Source organism: Polypterus senegalus, chromosome 5 (genome assembly GCF_016835505.1).
Source record: "Polypterus senegalus isolate Bchr_013 chromosome 5, ASM1683550v1, whole genome shotgun sequence".
Taxonomy (NCBI): Eukaryota; Metazoa; Chordata; class Cladistia; order Polypteriformes; family Polypteridae; genus Polypterus; species Polypterus senegalus.
In genome coordinates this window covers 64,465,526-64,484,450 of record NC_053158.1, presented here as the reverse complement: position 1 = coordinate 64,484,450, position 18,925 = coordinate 64,465,526, and the positions used below count along the sequence as shown (strand labels likewise).

The 18,925-nt window shown below is 37.0% G+C and overlaps 1 protein-coding gene across 2 annotated transcripts in view; it reads left to right on the top strand.

The window, feature by feature from the left end:
• rock1 (Rho-associated, coiled-coil containing protein kinase 1) overlaps positions 1-18,925 on the top strand; it is a 188,801-nt gene that overhangs the window by 80,047 nt on the left and 89,829 nt on the right. For both annotated transcript variants that reach the window (XM_039754719.1, XM_039754718.1), the window contains exon 2: positions 12,727-12,808. In XM_039754719.1, the coding sequence (XP_039610653.1) occupies positions 12,727-12,808 (82 nt within the window). The remainder of the gene's footprint in view (positions 1-12,726; positions 12,809-18,925) is intronic.

Sequence of the window (18,925 nt, the reverse complement as noted above, 5' to 3'; positions counted from 1 at the left end):
CAAAATTCAGAACAGTTACGATTTGTGGGAAAACGATAGAGAACTAAATAATTGTATAATTGTTTTTATGTATAAAATTATTGAACTGAAAGATGACACTACTTAAGTATAAATATATGTAAATATGTAGTCCTTTTTAATTGTGTCAGTTTTTTTCTGGCAGTCAATAACTAAAACAGCATAAAACTCCATCTAAGAAAAAAATTATATTCTGTGTGCTGTTTCAAGTTTAAGCACAAAAAAGATGCATTCTTCTTTTCTTATAACACTGGCCCTAATCATAAGCTTTTCCATTGCAGACTGTGAGAAATTGTAAGCCACATGAGCAAACTGAAAAGAATGCAGACTGCTTCAAGACAGACTGCAAACTTTAAGAGGCAGCCGTTGTCTAACTGTGTTGACCTTAGGATTCTTATTTTGTGGTATAGTGATTAGCTGATCGTCAAGCACATCCATCTTTTAATCATAAAATAGTCATTTTGAGAAGGTGACATATTGCATCCTCTTTTGTATGTTTTAGGTGGTCTTTTTATAGTTAAAATATACAGTAAAAAAGTGATTTATTTGCTGTATATCTTGCTATTGCTAAAATCACATAGACATGCTTAGATTTATTCAGAGATGGTGCTTTAATCAAATCCTCTACAGCATCGGTGGTTCCATGCCCAGTCTGTCCCTGAACATTATCACATAACAGGAAATATAGCAAGAGACAGTATGGGATGAATCATGATCAGAAATCTCTAAATACCAATATTTTTTCAGAATACTGAGAGTTCTATACCAGCACTGCTAAAAATCTCTGGCTGGTTACAATAAGACTCACTTAGAGAACCCTATTGTTGTTCATTGGATATAAAGAGTCTACAAACCCTTGCCAAAATGGCATGTTTTGTGCGATACAAAATTAAACCAAGAGAAATCCTGTCAGAACTTTTTCTGACTTTATGGCAAAACTGCATTCTATACAAAGAAGGTGAAAACAAATCAGAAACTGTTTATTGAGAAAAGGACAAAAAATCATACAAAAACCTGGTTGCATTAGTGTGCTCACCCCTAAACTAATACTTAGTTGAAGCACCTTTTGATCTTATTACACCACTCAGTCTTTTTGGATAAGAGTCTGTTAGTTAGGCACATCTGGGCTTGGTGATTTTTGCCCATTCCTCCTTGAACTGTCACATTACTAAGGCATATCCTGCACAAAGCCCCCACCTCCTTGTAAAACCTTTCCAGATTTGTCAAATTATGTGGGCATCTCCTGTGTACAGCTCTCTTCAGGTCACCCGATAGATTTTCAGTTGGATTAAGGTTTGGGCTCTGGCTGGGCCATTCAAGAACATCGATCCTTCTCTGATGAAGCCATTGCTTTGTTGATTTTGATGTACAGTTGTGCTTGAAAGTTTGTGAACCTTTTAGAATTTTCTATATTTCTGCATAAATATGACGTAAAACATCATCAGATTTTCACTCAAGTCCTAAAAGTAGATAAAGAGAAACCAGTTAAACGAATGAGACAAAAATATTACACTTGGTCATTTATTTATTAAGGAAAATGATCAAATATTACATATTTGTGAGTGGCAAAAGTATGTGAACCTTTGCTTTCAGTATCTGATGTGACCCCCCCTTTGCAGCAATAACTGCAACTAAACGTTTCCGGTAACATTTGATCATTTCTGCACACCGGCTTGGAGCCCATTCCTCCGTACAGAACCGCTTCAACTCTGGGATGTTGGTGGTTTTCCTCACATTAACTGCTTGCTTCAGGTCCTTCCGCAACATTTTGATTGGATTAAGGTCAGGACTTTGACTTGGCCATTCCAAAACATTAACTTTATTCTTCTTTAACCATTCTTTGGTAGAACGACTTGTGTGCTTAGGATCATTGTCGCTGCATGATCCACCTTCTCTTGAGATTCAGTTCATGGACAGATGTCCTGACATTTTCCTTTAGAATTCTCTGATATAATTCAGAATTCATTGTTCCATCAATGAAGGCAAGCCGTCCTGGCCCAGATGCAGCAAAACAGGCCCAAGCCATGATACTACCACCACCATGTTTCACAGATGGGATAAGGTTCTTATGCTGGAATGCAGTGTTTTCCTTTCTCCAAACATAACACTTTTCATTTAAACAAAAAGTTCTATTTTGGTCTCATCTGTCCACAAAACATTCTTCCAATAGCCTTCTGGTTTGTCCACATGATCTTTAGCAAACTGCTGATGAGCAGCAATGATTTTTTTGAACAGCAGTGGCTTTCTCCTTGCAACCTTGACATGCACACCATTGTTCTTCAGTTCTGATGGTGGACTCATGAACATAAACATTAGCAAATGTGAGAGAAGCCTTCAGTTGCTTAGAAGTTACCCTGGGTCCTTTGTGACCTCATTGACTATTACACGCCTTGCTCTTGGAGTGATCTTTGTTGGTCGACCATTCCTGGGGAGGCTAACAATGGTCTTGAATTTCCTCTATTTGTACACAATCTGTCTGACTGTGGATTGGTGGAGTCCAAACTCTTTAGAGATGGTTTTGTAACCTTTTCCAGCCTGATTAGCATCAACAACTCTTTTTCTGAGGTCCTGAGAAATCTCCTTTGTTCATGCCATGATACACTTCCACAAACGTGTTGTGAAGAGCAGACTTTTATAGATCCCTGTTTTTTAAATAACACAGGGTGGCCACTCACACCTGATTGTCATCCCATTGATTGGAAACACCTGACTCTAATTTCACCTTCAAACTAACTGCTAATCCTAGAGGTTCACATACTTTTGCCACTCACAAATATGTAATATTCGATCATTTTACTTAATAAATAAATGACCAAGTGTAATATTTTTGTCTCATTTGTTTAACTGGTTTCTCTTTATCTACTTTTAGGACTTGAGTGAAAATCTGTTGATGTTTTAGGTCATATTGATGCAGAAATATAGAAAATTCTAAAGGGTTCACAGACTTTCAAGTACAACTGTATTCTTTTTGGTGCCAAAATAGACTGATGCTTTGAGCTATTCATAATTCCATCCTCTGACTAAAGCCAAATACTTGAAAATTGGTTTAATTAGACCATAATGCATTTTTCCACCTGATCGTGGGAGACTGGGTGTACCTTTTTGCAAAGTTTAGCTGAGCTTGGTTGTTTTTCTTTGTGAGAAAAGGCTTTTGTCATGCTTCCCTACCCCGTAACCTACTGTAGATAAATGAAGAATATGACTGATTGCTGCCACATGTAGGGAACAACCAGTACAGTACTTGCCAGGAAATCCTTTAATGTTTCTGTAGGCATCTTAGTGTTCTTCCTGTCCAGTTTTTCTCTTTGTTTTCTCATCAGCCTTGAAGGGACGTCCTGATCTTGGTAGAGTCACTATTATGGATTCTGTAGTGCACACTTACTGTGAATCATCTCCACTGCAAAACATGCCTTGCTTTACCTACTTCCGTTTTTAGCTCTTCCAATCTTGACAGCTGTCTTCAAAAATGTTTTTTGATTTTTTTCAGAGTCTTTGTGCGTCTTTGTTTGCTAAACTGATTGAGTTCATGGAAAAGGGCTGTCACATGTAAGCTTGGGGTTTGCAACACTTACATCAGTATTGTAAGGGAATATTTTAAGACTGTTAAATAATGTGTGTTTTAGTCGTTGTTCTAAAGGACCAGTTAGCTTGAATTGATGGTGTGAAATGCATGTTGCTTTGCACTTTATATGTAGAGTAAGTGAGAGTGAGAATTCTGATCTTCTAATGAGATAAAGCATCTATCTAAGTCATTTACTGACCCCTGTCACAGTAAATTGAAGGGATAATATGTGACCTCATTATACAGTGTAATATCACATAAACCTATGCAGAAATAGCAAATAAAATGTGAAAACTTAAGTAATTTTCTTGAGTCAGTAGTGAATATTGTTGTTTGCACTGCACAGGTAAAGAAATTTTCAATAGCTCTTGCGCTACTCATTTCTTGATTAACTAAGATAAAACTAAGACAGAGACATCCAGTGTCTTGTTTTTAAGAAATCACCCTAAAGAAATGTCCAAACTGTATATCAACTTCTACTCAATTTTAAAATATCCAGAGGTTTGAAGTTTTAACATTAGCTGAATATTACTGTTATATTATTAGTTCCCAAAGCACGTCACAGATGTATGGTTTGGTGCCAGAAAAGTCTTCAGAGGAAGCAAAGAACTTTAACTTGGCCTATATCCCACACAGTGCAAAATTTGTGGGAATGCTTGGAAAAAAAATGAAAGTTGGAGCCAAGCCACAGGATCCATGAGAGCAGTAAATTGAATTCGCTCACAAACAAATATGCTGTAACTTTCTTTGCCTGATGAAAATGTGGTGGAGATAAACAAAGAATGATGAGGAAAAAAATTCACTATTTAGTTGTTTCCACAGCAAACACAGAAGGAACAGGTTGAAAGATAAACATTTCAGAAACCTGTCAAAATAGCCTTAAAATGTAAACAACATTTAAGATCATTTAGAAGAAATTGTTTTAAAAATATTTTAAAGTATAATCAATTGCTGTTAACCTTCAATATGCAATGAAAGCAGAAGACACTGCAGCCCCAGTGGACTGAAGACATGCATCCCTGCATGACACGCAAGCTACTTCTGACAGAAATAGCTCTGTATATTGATAAAAATGGTGCACTTGCTGCAATTCAAGGTCTTCAAGACAAACCTTAATATACTGTATGAGTATCCATCTATAATTTCTAGCCAAACAGAGAGAAATAAAAGTTAGTTAATTTATCTACTGTATATATTTATTTGTGATAGTTAGGAGCAATCCTGAAATTTCAGGAACACTCAATTAGAATTTAATGTTGGTGATCTGTTAAAATTATGAAATATTGAAATATTGGTCTTATTAGAGATTTGTAGTTCCTATTGTGTTATTGCAAAGTAGCATATGCCAAATCTCATCAGTCCTGAAATGCTTAACTCATATTCAACAACCCCTTTACATTTAAAAGAGTCACAAAGTGTGCAAAGCACATCTGCCTCGTCGCCTCAACAAAGATCATTAATATCGACATTGACATTTTATATCCTCAACTTGTTGCATACTAGCTGCATGTGGTCTTTAGGACAAAAAACAACCTGAAGACACCCTAGCAGTTTTACTATATGGGTGAACTTGCAGAGGTGTCAGCAAACTGGTCGTATGTTGTTCGAGATGGACGTGTAGTCAAGTGCAGCTGTGAAACTAATTGAGTGGGACAGGCTGGAACCTGTCTCAGGCAAACGTATGCTAGCTTGTTGTGTGAACGTACATTGTGTATGTACCGCAAGGCTGAGTTTGTCCGCTGGGCTTGAATGAGAAGTGAAGTACATACAAGCACCGAAAAAATTTAAAGGTGTATGCATCATCTCACCAAGTGCAAGTCACGCTTGTATAAGCTTCTACATCTTCCATAGAATTTCCCACAAACTCCTGTGGCAGTGGGTGAGCATGATCAGAGTGGATTGCTCCATATATACACACACACACACACACACACACACACACACACAGTCACTCCTTTCATAGTGAGAACTGAGGTGTATGCAAGCACTGAAAAAAATTAAAAATGCATGTATGCACCATCTAATGGTGCAGAGTGAACTGCTCTACACAGAGGTTTATATGAGGGTGAGTCAAAAATTATCCACACTCCGGTTATATTAAAACTTTTGTTGGCAGCACTGTCTGATCAGCGTTTTCCATACGAGGTCCCTGTCTCCCCAGTCACTGCTGTGCAGGTGTGAATATTTTACGTTAGATCATTTGAAACTGCAGTGTGAGAAACAATGGCTGCCCCACTTTTGATTTGCATGAATGAGGAGCAATGGCACTAATTTGTTTTTTGTGGTCTGAGGGTGTGCCTGGTGCTGATATTTATCGAATATTTTGTGCACTGCATGGAGAAATTGTTTTGTCATGAAGATGTGTGTATGAAAGGAGAGTTTCAAGGAATGTCGCACAAGTGTCAGCCATGAAGAAGGACCTAAACACCCGTCCACAACTGAAATGATTCTGTTGAATAGATGAGTGACAGTAGATGGTGTGCCAAATCATTTACAAATCAGCCATGGCTTTGCTTATGCAATAATTCACGACAGACTTGGGTTTTGAAAGAAGAATATTCATGTGTGATGAAGAGGTGAAGACAGTGGTGCATTTGTGGCTTGCAGTTCAGCCTAAAACATTTTTAATGAGGGAATAAAAAAGCTTGTTGACAGATAGACAAAGTGTATTGAAAAGCTGGGAGATTATGATGAAAAATGATGCATTTGTCTTTTCTGAAAGTTGATTAAAATAAATTCTATAGCCGGTGTGCGTTTAATTGTTGACTTACCCTTTTATATATCTTATGTCTAGAGTCCAGAGTTAACCTGTGTCAACTATTTTGGATATTACTGGTTTATTTTTAAAGGATCATGTTGGTATTTTTCAAGTCAAAGTTGTTTTTCCACAATAAGGCTGTATATCAATGTACCACATGAAACTGTGTTATAAAGTGAGGCATTTTTTAAATAAAAAAAAAAAAAAAAACAACCAAATAAATAAATAACCCAGCCTGTTCTTGCACTTTAAAATGGAAGTCTAGGGTCCCGGTCCAAATGTAAAAACAAAAAACCTTAAAACTTGATAACAGTCTTGGTTTGAAAAAATGACATGTTTGAGGATTGATCTGCATCTTGAGATCATACACACATTGGAAGAGAAGTATATCCTTGTCATTTTTGAAAGAATAAAAAAAGCAAAGCATTTTTATGAGATTCTGAAATTTTAAAAGGAGACCATCTATGCGCTTCAGTGGGTCATCAACCTCTGCATTGCTTTTCAGTCCCTGAGGTGTAGTTTCCTCTAGCATATCCATTTCACAGACTCAAATCAAATGTATTTTTTGTATAGTAATAATAATAATAAAAAATAATAATAATAATAGCAGCTCACTACTCAAAAAGGCAGAGTGCCAGGACTCAAACTGGCAACCTTTTGGTTATAAGGCAGCAGTTCTTACATCAGCACCATCCAAAAATATGTATTAACTTTGTGCTGATTGACATTTGAGCTTGGGTTTGTAACTCTTTGACAGCAACATGTAAATTAAATGATTATTTTTGATTTTTTTACTTTGGTTATATTCTTGAATAAAAGCGCACGTATTTATTTGATATTTGGACTAAAGTCTTCATACTTTATACACTTCACATCATTATTAGTTAACATGTAAAAAGTTTCTGCTTTAGGTATGTGTTCAGCATTTCTTGCCTCACATTTCCTTTCATCCTACACTTACTCAGATCTTTGTAGACACGGATCAAACATGAAACGGACGTGTTCCAAATAATGATATACTCTATTTTTTCCTTATTCAACTCCAGGCACATCACACGCAGATAAGGAACCTTGAGCTTGGAGAACTTTTTGCCCTAGTTGAGCTTCGTCAAGGTGTGGGAGTGGGGGGGTATGGGCGTGTGTTTGGGGGGTGGAATAGCAGGCTGCTTATGCTAATCGACACATTTACAAAACAAAACATGCTGATGGAGAGGTGCGAAGGAACTTAAGGTGGCCCGGCATTATGACTTTTTTCGTAGGCTTCAGGGATTCTAGTGTTAATTAGGTATTTGTTTTTTTAGATTATTTTGTCTTAATTCTAAGGTTGAAGAGTGATACCCCTTTTCCCTAATTACAATTTCACTTAAAGCAAATGTGAAATGGATACAGTAAAAGAAAGCAATCCACTATTGCATTGAAAAATCTAAATTTTTAAAATTTCAAACTTTATCCTTAGATTGTGGTGAATAGGCAATTATTAATGTAGTTTTGGTTTAAGCTACTTGGGTGCAACTTTTTAATGCAGTCTCTTGAATTACCTGTGAACTGCATCATTTCAAAACAGCAGAGACAACCTTAATGAAATTTTGCTTGAACAATACTGTTGATAATACATAAATCCTGGCGTAAAACCAAAACCATGTTATATATTCAGCCAATAGTAACAAATGATTTCACATCTGTTGCTCACATTAGCAACTGTATATGTTATGTTGGGTCCACAGCAGTAATAATCTGTTTATATGTGCACCAAACAATAAAACAAGAAGTATGGTCTTTTAGAAAGCAAGTTGACAAAAGAGTCATTTAAAAATACCTATTGTACAGATACATCTGGGCAACACTGGGTACTTCGGTTAGTATTTTATAATGATTGATAAATGCAAGCGATTCATTCTTTGTCATTTCTTTTTGTAACCTCCAGAGTCAAAAAGTTGTAGGTAGTTTTTTTTTTTTTTTACATTTACATTCCGGACAATCTGCATGGTTGCTATTATTATGTTGAATCAAAGGTTACTGAGGGTTTTGTATTCTGAGGTTGAATGATAAGCCAAATCTGAAAAGAAAGATTGCAGTTTTAAGAGCCAACAATTGTGTTACCCATCTTGAACAGTGTGTTTACTTTGTCTACATCTGGCCTGTTTTTTTAGCTATAGTTTGTACAAAAGAGATTACAAAGAGAAGTTCAACAGCTTAGTTGTAATAGCACCTTAACGATAAATCTTGCAGTATGAACTGACCTGACATTTCTTTTTTAATTTGCATTTCCCAGAAATGTGTATGTAAGAAAGACAAATTTAAGGGCCTTTTGTGCTCTATTTCTGTTTACTTAAAATTCTATAAACAGTAAAGTGATTTTTTTTTAATAGTTTTAATATCTAGGGTCACCTGATATACTAAAGGGGTCGCAAGAAAATATTTAAAAATAGAAAATAAAACAACCTTAAATAGCATATTGAATAGGAACTCTATGTCAATATTTCAAACAGCTGGATTTACAAAAAAGCTCAGATTTCAAAATGGGGTCACAAACCAAAAAAGTTTTGGAACCTCTGTATTAGATGTTGAAAATACATAATATTTAGTTTAATGAATGTACTCTTTCACCTGTTTCACATGTCTCATTTTTGCTTAAGCCGGAACATAAACTAAAAATCTCAGAAAGGTGACTTTTGAACTATGATGGTTGTTCAGCTCTTCACTTTGTTTAGATTGAGGAATAATACAAGTATTTTGTGATTCAACGTTTGAATTTAGTATGTCCAGAAAATGGATAGTTGGTTAGATTTTAGCCGCAGTAAAATACTTCCGATTGAGCGAATACTGGCCGGACTGGTTGCCGCCTCTTGCCGGTAACTTTTTCACGATTAAGTCATGATCTAACAGAGTAAGCAACTGTTTTCATTTAAAATTAGACTGATTTCTAGCTCGACTGGTGATTTGGCTGTGTATGGACTATTTTCAGCCAAACCCTGCTTTGAGACTGTTCTGAGTCTTACCTGACTCTGTTCTCCGGACATGTGAGTTGTCTGCGTCCTTGCTTACAATGTGGACTGGTAGGATATTTATTTGGTGCGTGTTTGTTTGGTACCTCCTGTTGCTTGCTATCCAACTTGCGACGGGCCTGCTTCAATACTCAGCTGCTGAGCTCCTCCGACTGTGCTTCCACCTGTCTGAGTCTCTTCTGATTGGGCTGTATCTCCACCAGGACATTGTATTCCTCCCCTGTCGGAGATACATCCACCGTGGGTGCCGCTGGAGTCTCCAGGCTGACACTTTGAAAATTATAAACTTCATCTGGTCCAGTTGTTGACGTCCTCCACGTAACTTAGGCAGAGTCGCTGACCACAGTGTGTTAGCCATCGTAGCCCGGTCAGCTAACATAACGCCATTGTCAACTTCGGTCTGTTGAACATCCGCTCACTTATGAGCAAGGGGCATCTCATCCACGATCTCCTCACTGATCGTAAGTTTGACTTTTTCTGTCTAACCGAGACATGGCAACAACCTCATGACTTTTCCCAACTTGTCTGTTTCTGCCTTCAGTTCTTTTGAATCTCTTGTGTGTCAATTAACTGGACTTATTCCTACTATTATTGCAACTGTTTACCTGCCCCCTAAATCAAATAATGATTTTCTGAACGACTTCGCAGTTTTTCTTACACACTTATCTATTGTTTCATCAAACAATACTTTTGGGGGATTTCAATATACATATGGATAATATCAATGTCCCTATTACTAGAAACTTTACATCCTGCCTTGAGAGTTTTGGATTCCAGCAGCATACTGATGTTCCCACTCATTCCAAAGGACATATCTTGGACTTGATTTGCTGTTCTGGAGTTACACCGCTTGATTGTACTGCCGGTGAAATGTTAAGCTTCCACTTTCCAATACTAATCTTTCCCGTCTCATGTCTTTCCGTAATATTAAGAATATTAACTTGGACTCTCTTTACTCTAGTATTGATTCCCTTATGGATATTCATAATTTATCCACTCCTGAAGAACTGGTCTCACACTATAACACTGGACTTAATGGTATTCTTAACTCTCACTCTGTTAAAAACTAGATCTGTTTCTTTCTCCTTTTCTGCTCCCTGGTTCACGCCTGAACTTCAGCTTTCAAAATCCAAAAGCCAGCAGCTTGAATGGTTGTATAAAAAAAAGCTAGACTTTTTGTTCACAAAGAGATGTACAAAAACCATAAACTTTATTACAAGGACTTGTATTGCCCAAACTAAATATAACTATTATACTCACATTATTTCTTCCAATGAAGGCAACACCAAGTCATTGTTTTCACTGCTTAGTAATATCACACAACCCCCGGATTCTTTACCTTCTCACCTTTATCAACTGATTTTTGCATTTCCCTATGTCCTTTTTTAATGAAAAAATCCAGAAGATACACCAGTCTCTTGGTACGGATTCCTCCAGTACTTCATTTGAATTTCACCTACCAACTTACCCATTTTCCTCTTTTCAGCTTCCTACTTTCTCAAAAATCTCAGATCTTGTCTGTAAGTCTAAGCCATCCACCTTCCAACCTGGACCCCCCTCCCTACAGTTCTGGTCATTGCCTGCCTCCCCTCTCTGGTCTCTCTTATTTCTGCTCTTCTCTCACTACTGGTACTGTTCCTTCATTTTTTAAAACTGCTACAATAAACCCAATACTGAAAAAACCTGGTGCCGGTCCGACTAATTTCAGTAATTTTCATCCTATTTAAATTCTACCCTTCATTTTCAAAATTTTTGAAAAAATAGTGGGCATTCAACCTCATTCTCATTTATCTCAAAATAATCTGTATGAACAGTTCCAGTCTGGTTTTTGTCTCCTGCATAGTACAGAAACGACAAATATAAAAATCACTAATGATCACCTTATGGCAGCTGATTCAGGTTTAATTACTATTCTCATCCTTCTTGATCTGTGCAGCCTTTGACACTACTTATTACACTACTCTTCTCTATAGATTATCTTTGATTGGCATTACCCACACGCCACTAGATTGGTTCAGATCCTACCTCTCAGGCCTCACTTAGTTTGTTCAGCTTAAAAGTTTCACATCCCAACCCACCGCTGTTACTTCAGGTGTGCCCCTCCTTCCCCTTGGAAATATCTTTCATAAACATAACATTAACTTCCACTGTTACGCAGATGACACCTAGCTCTACCTCACTAGCAAACCTACTTTTTCCTTTCCACCCTCCTTGCTTATTGATCGCATAGCAGAAATCAAATCCTGGTTTTCTTCAAATTTTCTTAAATAGTGACAAAACTGAGGTTCTCCCCATTGGTACAAAATCAAAATTATCCAAACATTATCCAAAACTGATCATTTTTCCTTTGTTATTGATAATTCCTCTGTCTCCCCTTTCCCACAGGTTAAGAGTCAGGGTGTCATCCTTGATAGTACTGTTATCTTTTCAGTCCCACATCAATAACATCTCCCGGTCTTCACATTTCCTCATGTGTAACATTAATCATATTCACCCCTCCCTCACTCCCCACACCACAGCTATCCTTGTTCATAGCCTTGTCACTTCTCTTCTGGATTATTGCAATTCCCTTTTCTTTGCTCTTTCTTGCAAATCTCATTATAGGCTGGTCCAGAATTCAGCTGCCTGCATCATTACTAGAACCTCCTCTGTTCACCATATCTCTCCCATCTTGCAGCAGCTTCACTGGCTTCCAGTTAAGTTCCGCATTCAATTCAAAATTCTTCTGTTAAGGTTATCCACAACCTTGGCCCTCCATATTTGTCTGACCTCCTCCATGTTGCCATTCCCTCCCATACCCTTAGATCCTCTTCATCCATCCACTTGACTGTCCCTTCGTCCGCTCTTATTCATGGGGAGCAGAGCATTCAGTTGCTCTGCTCCCCAGCTTTGGAACTCATTACCATCTGGGCTTAGAAATATTAAATCATTGTCATTTTTCAAATTTAACTTAAAACTCATTTGTTTAAGACTGCTTTTTCTCTTTGATTGCAATTGCTCTGTCTGATTTTAATTTTTGTATTTTAGTTTTGTTTATAATGTGTTTTACCTATCGTTCTGTGTCCTTGAGTGTTTAGAATGGCACCTACGAATAAATAAAATGTATTATTATTATTATTATTATTATTATTATTATTAAAAGGCTATAGAATACCTAACTTGAGACATGCTGTAACTTTTGATATGTATGAGGATGTTGGAGGAAAGTGCTGTTTTCCAGTAAGGTATTTCTTTTGGAAAAATAGACTTTTATATAGGATTGTGCATAGTAAGATGAACAAGTAAGTTAGAAATGTTTTTGGTAAAACTGTATTCATGTGTTTAGTGAGTGTTGCTTTTGTGAACTACTTGGCTACAAGTTTTTTTTTTTTTTATATTTTCAGGATAGCTTAGATGCCCTGGCCTATGACTTGGATTTTCCAGCACTAAGAAAAAACAAAAATATCGACAACTTCTTAAATCGATGTAAGTGAATATTTTCATTATTATTGAAAGCTTTGTAAAAACTCCTTTCTGAAGGTGTATTATATACTAAATTTGAATGTAATGATAAAATACAGTATTTGATAAAAATATGGTTACAACATGTCTGTATTTCTAACATTATATACAGAAAAAATATTTGAAATAGCTAAGCACATTGATCTTGAGATAAAACACAGTATAGTGCCAGTTTATTAGGCTTGTTTGATTTCAGGTAGTATACCAGCTACAAGTTTATTTTAAGATTGTAATTCTGTAATATTAACAGATTACCTTTTTCAATAATATCATTTTAGAATTAATTTGCTAGCCATCATATTCTGCAGAAAGTAATAGAAGATGCCAAAGGCAATCTGCTAAGGGTGTTCATCTTCACTAGGTGACTTACATTGATAGCTGTGATTAAAAGTTTTTTTCTGTGTGGTATGTAAGCAGGAAATAAACCTTGGACACATTTATTGTGTTGTTAACCATTGCCATTAACTATGAAAAGATTAAAAAACTTCAGTCTTTGTTTTTTCAGATCAAATCTTTAATCCAGTTGATCTATAAACCATCAATTAAATGTAAATAAATAAATAAAAAAGGAAAACAACCATTTATTAGTAAAATATGCCTACCATATTCTAAGCTTAAAACATGTTACAATGCAAAGCTGAAGAGTACCAACAGGAAGAAAGTACATCAGCACCCCAGCACTACGCAAAGTGAAGAAACATTGAAAATACTCTAAACTAAATGTTGAGGATGAAGCTTTTATCGATAGGCAGCTAAGCCTTGACTGTGTGTATCATTTTTGTGTTCTTGTCCTTGTGTAACACAGATGTACAAATGCAGAGCTGATGTGAATGATTGTAAAAAGAGGATATCCAAAGATAAAGCTAGATTTTCCACTGAGAAGCTAGTTTTATAACAATTCCAAATAATAAAAAAAAAATGCTGGAAAATGGAGAAATAAAATGAAGAAAGATCTAACTGGAGAAAAAGGTAGAAGAGGAAAGGAATATTGATAGGAGAAGGGATACCAGAAAGTCAGGCACTTCACAAAACACTAAACACTGGTGAGCAGCCCTAGTAACCTTGCCTAATATCATGGTGGCCCCCCTTGTACCCCCAAAACAGTTGTGATCCATCAAGTCATGGACTCCACAAGACCTCTGAAGGTGTCCTGTGGTATCTGGTATCACCTCTTGAGCAACATATCCTTAAAGACCTATAAGTTGAGAGGTGGGGCCTCCATGGATTGAACTTGTTTTTACAACATTGTCTTTAATAATCATTAGGTAGGTAGTACATATCAAAGTAAAATTCACATGAATGCCAAGACCCAAGGTTTCCCAGAACAACATTGTCCAAAATATCATTCTGCAGCCATCTCTTCACAGGTAAACAGTGCACATGAGCCCAGCTATCCACATGGTGTAAAAGAAAACATGATTCATCAGACCAGGCCACACTCTTCCATTGCTCCATAATACAGTTCTGACACTCGCGTGCTCACTATAGGTACTTTTGTCAGTGGACATGGGTCAGTATGGGCACTCTGAATGGTCTCCAGCTATATAGCTATATACACAGCAAGTTGTGAGGCTCTGTTTACTCTGACACATTTCTCTTGTGGCCAGTATTAAGTTTTTCATCAGTATGTGATATAGTAGATCTTCTGTGAAATTTGATCAGATGAGCTTGCCTTCACTCCTCACATGATGGGCACCCATTACCCTGTCTCCAGTTCACCACTTGTGCTTCCTTGGACCAATTTTGGTAGGTACTAACCACTGCATACTGGGAACACCTCATAAGGCTCACTGTTTTGGAGATGCTCTGATCCAGTTGTTCAGCCGTCACAATTTAGCTCTTGTCAAAGTTGTTTTAATGTTGCAACTGAATGGTGTAGGTGCCTGGTTTATTCAGAGAGAAAAAACAATTAAGATGAGAGACCAAACCCATATCATAACACCACACATACGGAAAGTATTTAAAAAATAGACAGATTTGAATTAAGTATGTTGATAATTAAATATTTTTATAAGCAGGGTAGAAATAAAGTCCCAATACCACACAGATTTAACGGGCAAAGATTGGAAAGCTTCCTTGTGTAAAAAGTGTAGAAAGTTAACATTGTTCCAGGTGAGGGGAAAACAGTGTGGTGTAGAATAGTTGATGAAATTGAAACCACACATGCTTTAAGGATTGACCTAAATTCTAAATAAAAGAAAATAGAAAAAATAGATATTGGTTTTTGAAATGTTCAGATGCCAGCTTTATCAGAAGTGTCACTCAGTGTGTTGATCCCTCTGTGAACCAAAGTTTGAGGAAAGAAAATGTGCAAAGTCTGGGTTATAGAAAAGTACCTCACAATAGACAAGTACACAGTTGTCTGTCTATCTTATGTTATATCCACTGCATTTGTGATTAAGGGATATTTGTTCAAGGGGAAGAGAGAGAGAGGAAATGAGAGGAAGAGAACTTGCATTAATAAGTGGGAGAAGTGATAAGAATTAGGGTGTGGAACAATGTTCAGACTCTATAAAAAGGGGAATAGACAACCAGGATGCCACTGGGTCTTTCACACTTTTGAAGATCCACCTGAAGTTTGAAGTGATGGTATTTGATATTAAAGGGAAGATGAGTAATTTATGTTCCCATATAGTGATAGCTAATGAGCAAAAGATGGAAGAGCAAAGGAAAGAGAAGGCATTCTTGCCTGATATTTAAAAAAAATTGGAAGAGATAAAAAGACGTTCAAATTAGCAAACGCAACAAGATGATATGAATATAAAGTCTTGATCATGTTAATGAAATCATCCTGTACACTATGGAATTTAATGCTTACCGTAAATAAAACTTAAATATCATCTGATAAAATGCCTTCTGTCCAACCAGGTGAGGTAAAGACATGGACATTGACCTTTGCTTTGCGAGCACTAATAAAACCTATTTAATCGGGATGGATTAATTTTGTGAATAACAGATGGTAAACATCCGTCCACTCTTTCAGCCAGCTGCTATGTGTCCATGTTCATCAGGGAGAAGGAATGAAAATTAGTATACTCATCTGGGGCTTTGTCATCCTTAAAAAGAAGAGTGACTAGAGCAGTTTATTTATGGGTTCAGTTTGTTTAAGATGGTAAGACTATTCAGCAACTGGAGATATATGGGTTCAACTTTAGCCTTGTTAAACTCCTTTCTTGTAAGCCTAAGACACTGCCACATGGATTTACACCAATTTACGCACATAATTATCCCGCCAACTGACTTTTCGTCAGTGTGTTCTGAATGTGTTAGAAATATTTTAGCATTATATATCTCTAATATTGCAAGGTTATGTCTCTACCATGAAAACTTTGCCTTTAAAATTAAAGAATCATTTGTTGCATCAATAACCACAGAAAAAATATAATAATTAATTTCCCTTTTAATACTTTTTGAATGACAAATGTGAAGTGGCTTTCTAGTTGCAGTATTCTAGTTTGCAATTTTGAAAGGTGCAAAATGTTTATGTTTTAATGTTTATGCAAAATTATAAACCTGGGTGTTCTGTAATTTTTATTAGAATTCAGCAAGCATTAACCTATGTTACATGGGGACAATTTTATATGTTAGATTTAAAGATTTTGATCATTTTCATGTGGTTTATTCCACTTTTTTCAGATGTTCTGGTTATTTAACACTTTATTTACTAATGAGCACCTGTAGCTGTAGGTTTTCAGCTATCATTATTTTTTTTTCTATGTCTTCTCCACTCGTCATTAATTGTTACTAGCAAAATACCTGCGCTTCGCAGCGGAGAAGTAGTGTGTTAAAGAAGTTATGAAAAAGAAAAGGAAACATTTTAAAAATAACGTAACATGATTTTCAATGTAAATGTTTTGTCACTGTTATGAGTGTTGCTGCCATCAAGGATTTGATTATCATTATTTCTTTCAATCAGGTTCGTATTTGGAGGACGTGTTGTATTCAAGTTACATTCCGTGTTTGTCAGCCATTGTAAAGATAACAGGTTTAAGTGTTCACTATCCAAATCACTACTCGTGAATCTAAGATGTTTAACAGGCATTCCCGGTATTAACTTGTGGATTTGCCTGTGAATATTTAGCGACAGCGTCTCTATGAACTTGTGGAATCACCTGTGAGTATTTAGCGACAGCATGTCTATTAACTTGTGGACTTTTCTGCGAGTATTTGGCGGCAGCGTCACAAAGTTGTTTTCGTCTAGCTGCATCAGAAAATGTAACACAACCTCTGATACGCCTCCTTTTTACTGTTTTCTCACAGCTTGGATTGCTACTGTCATAATCGGATTGACTTTCATGGTTTGTTTCAATTACGTTGGTATTTGCAGGACTTGTGTTGAAGTGACATTTGCCATCTGTCAAGCGTTGTAAGCATACAACCGGCTTCATCGATAACTTCGCATCCAGCTTTTGAGAGTTTAAACATTCATAAACATCAAAGTGTCAACTACTGAAATCGTCACCTGTGAAGATGTTTAAGAGGCATTGGCAGTTGTCCAAAGGTGTAAAATATCTGGCAATTTCGGCACACTTGAAAGCGACGACCGAACAATTCAGCGGCAGGCATCAACTCGCATACAGAAGCATAGGTGAAGGGCTTAAGCATTTCACTCTTATAGTACCCCTGTGTAGTATAATTATCTCCTGTACCGTCATCAGTCCACACCTTGAACCTGTCCCAGTCATTCAATACATAAGACACAATGTTCCTCCGCATATCAAGAGTGAGCCTGATATGGCCGTGCAATATGTAACACAGAGAATGGAAAAGGCAGGCGGCATCTCCGGGCATGGAAACCACTCGGTAAGTGACAGTTCTTTGACCGATGGTGATCACCTCGATAGACATCTCACCACCCATATCGCTACTCGTGAATCTAAGATGTTTAACAGGCATTCCCGGTATTAACTTGTGGATTTGCTTGCGAATGTTTAGCGGCAGCGTGTCTATGAACTTGTGGAATTGCCTGCGAGTATTTAACGACAGTCCCTATGAACTTGTTGATTAGCCCGCGAGTATTTAGCAGCAGCGTCTCTATGAACTTGTGGATTTGCCTGCAAGTATTTAGTGACAGCGTGTCTATTAACTTGTGGATTTTTCTGCGAGTATTTGGCGGCAGCGTCACAAAGTTGTTTCCGTCTAGCTGCATAAGAAAATGTACCATGACGTCTGACGCGCCTCCTTTTTATTGTTTTCTCACAGCTTGGATTGCTGCTGACAGAAGGCCTTATATGGGCAGGCAGTCAATTACGTGGGAGGTGTGGGGATGGGGGACGCAATATAGGCAGGCAGCCAACTACGTGGGAGGTGTGTTGATGGGGGACGCAACTCCGCCTCAAATGGCGATCGAGTTGCAGGCTATGGACGTATATATGTACGTAAGTAGGATTCAGTTATGACCGTTACACGTAGAATTTCGAAATGAAACCTGCTTAACTTTTGTAAGTAACCTGTAAGGAATGAGCCTGCCAAATTTCAGCCTTCTACCTACACAGGAAGTTGAAGAATTAGTGATGAGTGAGTGAGTGAGTCAGTCAGTCAGTGAGGGCTTTGCCTTTTATTAGTATAGATTATTGGCAATGTTGGGTACCTAGTTAATAACTTCAAGCACAGTTTTGCTTCAGACTTCAGCCTATTCCTGCATTTAATTTTTAATTAAGGTTGAAGGTTACCAAACATTGGCAATTATGTCTAAAACAATAGCTTTCTGCTGTTGATTAATATTGATAATAGTAAAATGAAATGTTATATATGTGTATTTTATTATTATTGTAAATCATCTTCACTGTATATTATTATGCCTTCACCTGCCAATCTGTAAAACGTCTAAAAATGATAGGACAAAAATCAACTTTACTAAAACTAAAATTTTTGTAATGTTGGTAGACCAGACCTGAGAGATGTACGCTGTTTAGCCTGCTCATGTGTGTGGGTAGTGTGTATTCAAAAGAGGTGTCTTGAGAAAATGACAGCACTCACTTGAGATGCTCACTTTTGTAGAACTCCACTGGTCTTGATGCAGGTTGTGGATGCAAGAGAGAGCTCTGACCTCAGAGCCAATCTAACTTAAATCTGGAAACA